The 10,464-nt window shown below is 54.9% G+C and overlaps 1 protein-coding gene across 2 annotated transcripts in view; it reads right to left on the bottom strand.

Moving 5' to 3' along the window:
* Positions 1-4,174: 4,174 nt before the first annotated feature.
* The window catches only part of MDFI (MyoD family inhibitor), a 13,651-nt gene continuing 7,361 nt past the window's right edge, over positions 4,175-10,464 (bottom strand). Inside the window, exons 3-5 of one of the 2 annotated variants that reach the window (XM_003789177.1) lie at positions 10,276-10,458; positions 7,118-7,342; positions 4,175-4,434 (exon numbers count right to left, since the gene is read on the bottom strand). In XM_003789177.1, the coding sequence (XP_003789225.1) occupies positions 4,178-4,434; positions 7,118-7,342; positions 10,276-10,458 (665 nt within the window). In that variant the 3' untranslated portion in view covers positions 4,175-4,177. The remainder of the gene's footprint in view (positions 4,435-7,117; positions 7,343-10,275; positions 10,459-10,464) is intronic. The other variant, XM_012804713.1, reaches the window with a different exon arrangement.

Below are 10,464 nucleotides of genomic sequence, written 5' to 3'. Positions count from 1 at the left end.
GCCCACCCTCCCTAGCCACAGAGGCAACATATAGTGCAGTGATTGGCCCAGAGATGAGCCTATAGCCCATGCCAGCCCAGCTGACCTTTACTTTGTGGCCCCTGAGATGGTAAAACTGAGACAGTGCCAGGTAGACACAGTGTGTGACAAGCTTCCTCTCTCCACCCCACCCCATTTGTCTGCAGTAGGAGGGAACGAGGCCAGTGCCCAGAAGCAAGCAGACCCAGAGAGGGCAGGAACTGAAGGTAGAGAGGTGGCCACAGGGCTGAGAGAAAGGTAGTGAAACCAGCCGGGTGAGGGGTAAGGAAAGGCTGGCAAGGGCTTTTCCCTAGAGGATGTGGAAGATGAGGGGACAGCTAGGTTGATAGGAGGGCTGTGGCTGCTGGTGCCATCCCATGCCTTGTGTCCTTATCATCCAAGGAGCTTCAGCATGGAGGTGACAAAGGGCCAGGTCTGTGATTTCTAACCCCTGGGGGTCCCAACCTGTGGCCTGAGGCTATTGTCTCAGTTTCACTTAGGGCAAGTCCTGAGAGTGACCAATCTAATGTTTTCTGAGCCACTGTGGAATCCTGTGCCCACTGCTTAGTGATAGGGAGTGTGCAGCAGCTATCCTGAGAGGGACCAGCCCCACTAATGGGTCATCCCCTGGAGAAAGGGTGAAGGCCCTTGGGCACGACTGGCTTTGAGTAGGGGTGGACCTGCTCAGTTCAACACGGGGGCTACTTAAAGTTGTCCTGTCTTGTCAGCTCTGGAGCAATGGGGCGGGGAGGGGGGCTGAAGCTCAGTTTGGTCAACTCTGGGTACAATAACAGGAAAGGCCAGTTAAATGTTCCAAATATAGGGAGACGTCTATGGAGACTATAGAGGCAGACAGGGTGGGCTGATCACCCTGCCCCTCACCTGTCCTGGGTTCAGCTGCTTGTTCCATCATGGAGCAGCCTCTCTTGGGTTTGGTGCCAAGATTCCTGGGTGATGCTGGGAGGTCCTGGCTAAGGATACCTCAACGCAGCCTCGCCACCTTACCTCCTACAAGTGTGGTGATCAATGCTTGCCTCTTTAGATCACTCAGGGATGCGGGTGGCCCCTCAAGAAGTCTCCTGGACAAAAGTGGGCCAGTCTGCTGTTCCAAAGATGAAAGAAAACCAAAGAGGCAGGTTATTCCCCAGACACTGTGGCAAGCATTAGATTTCCAGAGCCTCACTGCTGCTCCATTGTTCATACAAGGAAACTAAGGACCAGAGAGGAAAGGGTCTCTTCCCCAAGGCCCACAGCGGAGCCAGTCCTGGAACTGTCACTTGGCTCAGACCTGCCAGTTGGAAAACAGATTGGGAGCCAATGGTGGACCACCATGGGGAGAGGGAAAGGGTCCAGAACTAGGGCTTGCCCTGGTGGGGGATATCTCAGGAGCAGTGAGTGGGTGGGTGGCTTCTAGACAAGTGCATCTGCTTCCCAGAGCGGTTGAGGGCCATTTGGACAAGGAGGTAGGGGTGAGGAAGGCAGGGCAGGCATAGGTTAAAGATGGAATGGACGTAGGTCCTTGCAGCCCAGCCCCCGGCTGGCCAGGGCTGGTGGTGGCTGTAGGCTCTGAAATGTGACAAGTGTGAGTGCCTATCTGTGTGTGTACATGTGGTGTGAGTGATGTGGGGGTGGGATTCACGAGGCAGTGTGGAATGTATGTGTGTGACTATATGGAGAGTCTCTGTGTGTGTGTGGGGGGTGGGTGGGTCTGAAGTGAGTGTGTGTTTGCAGTGTATATGTGTGTGTGGGGATGGCTAAATTATTCCCCTGTCCCACCCCCACCCAGTTCAGCCTCTCAGGTTTCAGCCACTGTCCTAAAGAAAACAGCCTGGAGCCTGCAGCAGGAAATCGCTGTTTGGATTGCAGAGGCACCTCTTCCTGCCTGGGCCCTGCAAAGCGAGAGGGCCAGGAGGGGGCCTTCCTGCCCACCTGGACCAGATATCAAGTAGGTCAGGAGCCCTCCGCCCCCTGATCCTCTTGGCCTCCCCAGCATCCCTCAGCCTCCCCTCCACTGTCTCTCCCAGTGGGAGAAGTAGGTAGGATAACCCCAGGCCACATGAGCAAGGCTGGTAAAACTCTCACAGAGGGTGACTGGGCAATGCTGCAGTGTTAGGCCCAGCAATCCCACGTTCAGGAACATTCCACCACTGCAGCTCATTCATGCAAAAGGCTATGTTCATGCAGCCTTGCTTTTAACAGAGAGCTTGAAACAGGACTGAGAGCAGAACTGGCCACTGGACTGTGGCTCAGTCACCCGGGGAAACTCCAGGCTGCTCTTCCTGTACTGCTAAGGAAGCTCCACAAGACATGTGGCCAAGTGATGGACAATGTGTCTAGGACCCTCACGTTATGCTAAGAAAACAAAACGTGCATGTCAATGTTTGATTAGACCTTTAAACCTTTTATCCCTTGGGCATGCAATGACTGAACAACAAAATACAAATAAACACGAGCACAGAAATAAATGAATACCAGGGGCCTACGGGCTTCTCTGTGGGCTTTACTGTGTGGCTCTGGGCAGGTCCCTTCCTCTTTGTGTCCTAAATTTCTTGTGTGCTCCCTGAGGTGGGAAAACTCTGTAGTTGGCCAAGTGAGGCCCATGTACCTACAGGTGGGGCGGGGAGCGGGAGAGTCCCCCTTACTGCCTGTCACAGCCTCCTCCTGCAGCTGCAGTGAGGCGCACTCCCAAGGCCCCTCCTATGACATTGCTTAGGAGAGTCTGGATTTCATTTGGCCCTTTCCCCCAGTCCTCCTCCTTTCTTCCAGAATTCCTTGGAATCACTCTGGCTTTCCTTCTGGAAGCAGTGCCCACCAATATCCTTTGTGGTCCCACTTTTCAAAACCTTCCTTAGCTAAATCTTCTCCTAGGACAATCCAAGTCTCCTTGATATGGGGCAGCCTCTCTTGTCCCCTGGACCTCTTCTGGCTTCCTCTGGGTCCAGAGTGTGTGTAGTTGGGGCTTACCCGGCCCAGCCCCCAACATCAGGGTCTGTATTCCAGACCTGCCCCTCCCCTTGCACACCAAGAGAGCCTGATAGATGCTCCAGGGCCCCTGCAGTCTGGCAGGGTTTCCTTCCTTTTCAGGACCCCTGGCGCTTTGGGGCATGACTGAGGTTGGGTGTGTGAGCCCCACTTGGACCACAGCTTGCCTCCCAGGGAAGCCCGGTGCAAGCTCAGGCTGCATGAGGCCTAGGTGACCCCCTCACTGGGCACCTCTCTGCCACTGACACGAACATCACAATAGGCCGTGGAGCAACTTCATGAACAAGAATTTGAAAAACTGGAGTCAGCAGGAGATTAACACAAAACCTGAACACATCTGTTGTTAATAATTCTATAGCAAGGGTTAACGCTTCCCTCTCTGGGCTTCCCCTTCCCTGCTACCCCTCTAACTATCTTCCTTAGGGGCAACATGAGCCAGGGAGATGTGAAGGGCAGGGCAGCTCTCTGGGTGAGACGAGCAGAAGAGGAAGAGACCTCAGGGCCGGGGACACCTTATCCATTTGGGTGCTTCGTAGGGGGCTGTGGGGAGTGTTTACTTTTGAGAGTGGTGGTCCATGGAAATGAGTCCTGAGGATATCTGAGGTGGACAAATATCTTTATTTACAGCAACAAATAGAACAGACCCTCCTTCCATTCCCTCCCTCTTCCCTTCCAGTCATTTCCTTACTGTACCCCCTCTCACCCCATCCAGGCCTGTGCCCAGCCCTGCCCTCTCCGGTCACTACAAGGCTTGGGCCCCTACAAGAGCCCAGGAAAGGAGATGGGAAGGGCTGGCTGGGGGCAGGGTGGGGTGTCTCATTTTCACATTTTACTGTCCTCGAGGCCTGGGGTTACAGGGGACAGGTGGGATCAGGACAGGGAGAGGTAGAGAGCACACAGCCCTGCTGGCCCTGCCCTCCCCACGCCCCCACCCCTCCCCTAACTTTCACAGTGTTCCCCAGCCCTGGCGCTGGCCCCCAAAGGCCCCCAGGTCCTCAGTGGTGAGGACAGGCTCCTCTGTTGTGGGTCCACCTCCCACAGCTGAGATGGCCCTTCCAGGCGCCCCTGTGTCACCAGGGCTAGGGTTCAGAGGGGGCGCTGGGTGGGTGGGAGAGGACCAGCGTGGCAGGGTGTTAATCAAGCCTCGTGTGGCAGCCGGGCAGGCCCAGCTGGCGGGTCAGGAGGAGAAACAGAGGCCGCAGCACTCCATGCAGATCTCCAGGCAGTCGGCGGACTCGCAGCAGGCGTCCAGGATGCCACAGTCCAGGTCGCAGGGCAGGTCACAGTCGGCGCACTCGCCTGAGCCGCAGCAGCAGCAGCAGAGGCAAGAGTCCTCTGAGCTGCAGGAGCCGCACGTGGCGCAGTCCAGGACAATGTTGCACAGCGTCAGGAACTCGCAGAACAGGCAGGACAGGATGCAGTGGACGCAGCAGTCTGCAGGGTGGGTGAGCATGTGCGTGAGAGAACTAGCCAGGGGCATGGGACACCAGCAGCAGCAGTCTTGGCAGGGGACCACGTGCTGACGATGGCTGCCTGTGCTCAGTGCTCAGCTGTCCCTACAGCTAGCTCCATTTGGTAGGTGATGACCGAGGCATAGAGAATTAAGCACACCAGAGCGGTGCTCCAGCCCAGGCATTCAGGATCATTAGTCCCTGCTCTTAACCACCCGTAGTTTATTTATTTAACAAATACAGGGAGTGATGACGTGTTCCAGGCACTGTTCTAAGTGGTGTGCAAGAATTAAATTAATTTAAACTTCCAACAACTCTGTGAGGCAGGGGCTATCATTAGCCACATTCTACAGAAGCAGACTAAGGTGCAGAGAAGTGAGTCAAAACTCCGGAGTCCTACCACTGCTCATCTTTCACCTGATGCTGCGGCAGCCCCGTGTTGTCTCCCACTCCCTGCTCTAGGCCACTGGTCCCTTCACATGCTCTCTACACAGCCGCCAGAAGGACCCTGCCTCTCCTGAATTTAGAACCCTCTAATGGCTCCCACCTCACTCAGAGTAAGTAAAAGCTGAAGCCCTTACAGTGGCCCCATGGCCTGGTGTGATCTGGTTCTTGCCCCCTTGAGTTCCCTTCTCCCACTTCTTCCCTGATCACTCTGCCCAGCCATGCTGGCCTCCATGGTGTTCTTTGGATGTACAGGCCCTGCTTCCTTTGCCAGAGGCAATCTTGCCCCAAGTACACGGCTCCCTCCCTGCCCTCCTCCTTTGCCCAAAGGCTATCTTTTGCTGAAGACTGCCACCACCTTCCTCTGACACTGATGCTGCTGCACTGTGATACTGTGACTGCTTACCTCACCCCCAGCCTCCTCCTCTCAGTCCCAGCCCTGCATGGCCACCTTCCACTGTGCTACACACCTTCCTCACGTTTATTATCATCTCCTCCTACTCAAATATCAGTTTCACCAGGGCAGCCATCTTTGTTTTATTCACTGATATATTACCAGTCCCTAGAACAATGCCTGGCACATAGAGGTGCTCAGTGAATGAATGTTAATGAATTAATACATGATCCTGCCCTTGGGCACCCAGCTGGTAGTTGGGGGTGAGGTAGGAATTGAAAACAGGCAGGCTGGGTCCAGAGCCCATGCCGAGCCCCTCGGCATGCTACTGGATGTGGAGCTCCCCTCCTAGGGCCAGGCCATGAGCAGAGTGTCCAGTTCCCCTGACCAGGCAGGCCCCTGGGGAGTCTCACTTTGCTGTGGTGGGGCCTGACCTGTCCTCCCACATTCCTGTGTGGAGATGTGAGGGGCCTATACAGGGTCTTGCAAACTGGATAGGGTAGTTGTCTAAAAATGCAAATCCCCGGAGGTCACCGCTGCCTTGTTTAAAGACCATCAGTGGCTTCCCACTGCCCTCAGATAATGTCCAGGTCCACCCACCGCCTGGTTTATGAAGCCCGTTCCTCACCTTGCACGTCATCGTCTAGCCATTTCTCACGTCTGCTCTCTGGCTGCCTCCTCCTACCCATCCTTTAAAACTTGCTCAGACACCTCCTCTGCAGCCTCCCCAGCCTTCCCTTCCCAGCCTGCTGGGCTGGCACGGTGTCCCCCTATGTTCACACAATCTTCTGTATGTGACTTTATTGTCACACTTATCACACTGCATGGGTTACCCATGTGTGACTCTCCCATGAGCGCTTTATCAGGGCATGAACCAGGCACCCAGCAGATGCCAAGGACATTAGAAATGAATAAGTGCCTCCTTCATAAATAAGACTGTTGGGCAGAATCTGCTCTATGGGGTAGGAAGGTGTCTGAACACTCAATTGCAAATGTATAAATCAAATCCCGTTTGCAGATGACCGGTCCAGGGTCCCCCAACATGGACAGGAATCACTTAAAAATTCTGGGGTAATCCTAGCCCTCTAGGAGGCCGAGGTGGGTGAATTGCTTAAGCTCATGAGTTTGAGACCAGCTCTACTAATAAACAGAAAAACTAAGGCGAGAGGATCACTTGAACCTGAGTTGGAGGTTGCTGTGAGCTATGATGCCATGCACTCTACCCAGGGTGAAAGCTTGAGAGCCTGTCTCAAAACAAAAAAAGAAAAAAAATTCTGGGGTGAAGGTCAGGCAGGCACGGAGCTGCAGGTAGCTGTCACCATATAGAAGTAATGCCCAGGCTGGCCCTGCAGAGGACCTTCGTGTTATAGGAATAATGGCTGGTTGGCATGTCTGAGTGCTCTGAACACCTCACAGCTCCCACCCCAGCCCCCAATTAAACATCATTTTATTCTGGTTAAGTGTTCTTTTTCTCACCCTAACCAGATGCTCCACTCCTTAAGGAAAATTTCTGTTTCCAGAAATGGAACGGCTTAAACTGGATTAGCCCAGTGGCTCCATTCCTTGTTACAACAACTCTGGGAGAGCAGGGATGAGGGTTGCCCTTGAAAACAGGGGAATGCCTTACTTTACCCAATAGGCACACACCAGGCTCCTTAGAGGGCTTGTTAAGCCCCACCCCAGAGATTCAGATCTACACTGGAAGGAGGCTGAAATTCGGCATTTCTAACAGGAATTCGAGGGAAATGCAGCTGCTGGTCCCTGGATCAAGTATTGAGGAAGCTGGCTTTGGAGGCCTCTCCCAGGGAGAGGTGGGATGGTCACTTACCTTCCTGTGCCTGCAGGGGAATCTGGGAGGCGGAGGACTTGGTGCTGCCCTTACTCTTCTTGCTGCCCTGGCTGGCGAGAGATGGGTGTGTCTGCAACTTCCGGTGGGCCTTGGAGCCACCCAGGGCACCATTCCCTGCCCGCCTGGTGCTGCCCAGCTCTGAGGGATGGCCAGCGCCATTTGGCAGTAGTGGGGTGCAGCCCAAGGGGTTCCCCTGAGGCTGGCCTGGAAAGATGAAGAGAAAGGGCGATGGGGAAAGGTGGGGGCCAACCAGCCCCCCAGAGCTCTGCTCTATTCCTGCTTGCTTCATTCACAGATATACCCAGGGCAGGGGAAACTGAGGCCCACAGAGCAGAAACAACTACCCGAGAGCCACATCATGAAATTTAGTCCTGTGCTCATTCCAGAAAAGACAGAAATGCAAGGCAAGGGGACAGGGGCTCAAAGCCTTGGACCCCTTCTTACTCCACATATATCTATTCTCCTGCTCTTGGCATCCAGGGATTTGGACAAGAGTAGTGGTGGTGAGGGGGGACAGTTACAATTTGCCTAGGGTAGAGGAGGACAGCAGTGAAGCAGTTAACCTTCACCCTGGCCTCTGCCAAGCCCCCAGCTGTTTTTGCCCTTGGTGTGCTGGGTGATTTATTGGAAACATCTGTTTGGAGATGAACGCTTGGCCTGGAATCCAGGGGCTCCTCACAGCAGCCCCTCTACCTCCTGCTCCTTTGCCTGAGCACTTCCAAGCAAGCCTCAGCCTCCACACCTCCTGCCCATCCTCTTTACAGAGGAGTCCTGGCAGAGTTTGGGGAGGAGTCCTTGGCATCTGGGGAAGAGGGAGAGAAGGCAAAAGGGAAGCCGGGGGAGAACCCTGGGTCCCCATCCCAGGCTGAGGGACCACACTTTAGGTTTATCAGTGGGGTACAGGGAAGCTGGCCCTGGAGATTCACCAAACCCAGTTCCTTCCTGCCCCTCACTCAGGGATGCTCAGTCTGAATGAGTACTGGATGGCTCAGTTCTGTTCTCAAGAGATGAAGGCAGGTGTGTGTGGGGGTGGGGACTGAGACGGGGTCACTGAGAGCCTTGGGACCCCTCAGCTGCTCAATACCCTGACTCCTGGGTGGGCTCCCTGGCCCTGAGGACCCACTGTAATTGTGGGACACTGTAGCCCTTCAGAAGTGGGTCTGGGTCCCCAACTCCCTCCTGCCCCTGTCTGGTCTGTATTTGGACTGTGTAGGAGGGCGATGTCTGGGGGCCCTGGGGCTGAGGAGAGGGGAGAGTGGCCTCAGTGCTTCCTGTGACGGAGGGGGCTGGGGCTTCTGGTAGTGTGGTCGTCACCAGATGGAACACTGAATACTTACTACGTGGCAGCCACTGCTCTAAGCACTGGCTAATTATTGTCTCATCAGATCTTCTCTATTGTTCTTTTACTGATGAGGAAACTGAGTCCCAGAGATGTATAGTAAGTTGCCCAAGGTCACACAGCTAGTTAAGTGTCAGCTAGTAAGTCCAGCCTCAGGAGTCAGGGCTCAGAGGACAGAGGGGCAGGCAGGGGCGGAGGCTGGAAGACAGGCCTACGGAATAAGCTGCATTATCACAATGACCACCACTCTTACCACAGCAGCTTGTGTTTTGAGCAGTTATTAGGCACTAGGTGCCAAGCTAAGAACTTTACCTGCAGTAACTTTAAGCAAAACCATAGATCCATTATTGGCCCTATTTCACAAATGAGAAAACTGAGGCCCGGAGAGTGTAAAACTTGCCAAAGGTCCCATGGCTAGGAAGTGGAGGAGAGGGGCCTGGAGATTGAGAGAAAGGACCTCAGAACAGAGTGAGCAGTTGGGAGGGTGGGAGATGGGGCTCTGGAGAGGCTCCATGCTGGGAGCCTCTGGCAGGAGGTGTGGCTGGTGGCTACATTTGGGTAAACAGGGGTAAGGCCATGGGAAGTGGCCAGGCCTGAATCATCTTGCCCCCTCCTCCTCACCTCACAGAGGGTGACTGGGCCAACTTCTTGGCCAGCTTCAGTGCCCCTTGCCCTGCTGCCTAAACATGGGCACAGTGACCAAAGGGTGGGAGTGTGTGGTGAGCTGAGGGCCCTGGGAGGTGTGGGCTGACACAGAGCTTGCCTGTGGCCATTGCCGTGGGGGTGGCCATGGGGGAAGGGTGGGGGCTGAGTCACAGAGCAAACACTCAGGGCCCACAGACACAGAAGTGTCTGTCCCACTCCCATCCAGGCCCCCTTCTCCGTGGCCACAGCACTGACCTCTTTCTCTCAATTCTGCTAGTGGGTGTGTCTGGAGGAGGCCAGGGGCAGTGTGCTAGCAGGATTAGCAACCCTGACTTCCAGGGAGTCCAACTTAGCCCCAGATGCCCTGGCTGAAGGCGGCTCCCTGTCCAGCATGCCAACGCCAGCTGGGCAGGCAGGCATGGTAGCGATCACTAGGCCAGGAGACCTGAGTTTTCCAGCTTGTAACCAGGGTTGAGCTGTTCTCTGTGCCTCAGTTTCCTCATCTGTAAAATAGGCTTGGCAGGAACCATCCTGTGGCCTCACTACAGGCTGATTTGGAGAGCACATGAGCTCTTTCATGGAAAGAAAGTTGGAAAGTTAACGTGTGTCCATAGATTTGAGGGATTTTATTAGTTATTCTATAATAATCCCAGTGTTGCTCCCCCTGCTTTTGAGGGGAGGGTAGAGAATTCTCTCCCAGGATCTCCTGGAGACATCAAGCCAGGCCTGGGGGTGGAGCTGAATTTTGCTCCTGTTTCCCAGAGCAGCTGGGGGCTTCTCTTCTTCCTTTTCCTTTAGATGCCCTCAAGGATGGGGCTGCTTCAGGCTCCTGCTCCCTGCCCCACCACTCTGAGGCCAGGGCTTCCTCTTACCACACAACCTCACACCCTCTGCCCTACGCCTCACTAAGTAGAGCCTGCCCACAGTCCCCCGCACCCTCATCATGTGGTAGTGGAGGTCTTTCCCCATGACAGAAAGCATAGTGACAGTGGTCTATACCTTCCTCTGCCCATGCTACTATCACTATCAAGGTCATGGCCAAGTGGATGCACATATGGACACCCATTGCGTTTCTGCCAACCTTTCTAGGTTGGATTCCCTAGTTCAACCCATACATGTTGCCACCCCAAGTCCCCAGTGCCCTTGGACTCACATGTCACAGCTTCTATGGGGACATCGAGGTCAGTGCTGTCCAGGGTCTGGGGGGCCTCAGGGCCATTGCCTTGCAGCATGGGAGGTGCCACCTCCTCCAGAGAGCCCTCTTCTGGCGCTGCCTCTGCAGGGTGAGTGGATCCTGCTACTACCTCCAGCCCAGGCAGGAGGGATGGGATCTGGGCTGAGG

The sequence above is a fragment of the Otolemur garnettii genome, unplaced genomic scaffold (assembly GCF_000181295.1).
Source record: "Otolemur garnettii isolate 467f Iridium unplaced genomic scaffold, OtoGar3 scaffold00031, whole genome shotgun sequence".
In the NCBI taxonomy this organism is placed as follows: Eukaryota; Metazoa; Chordata; class Mammalia; order Primates; family Galagidae; genus Otolemur; species Otolemur garnettii.
The sequence above is the reverse complement of the archived record's forward strand: the minus strand, read 5'-3'. Positions and strand labels throughout refer to the sequence as shown.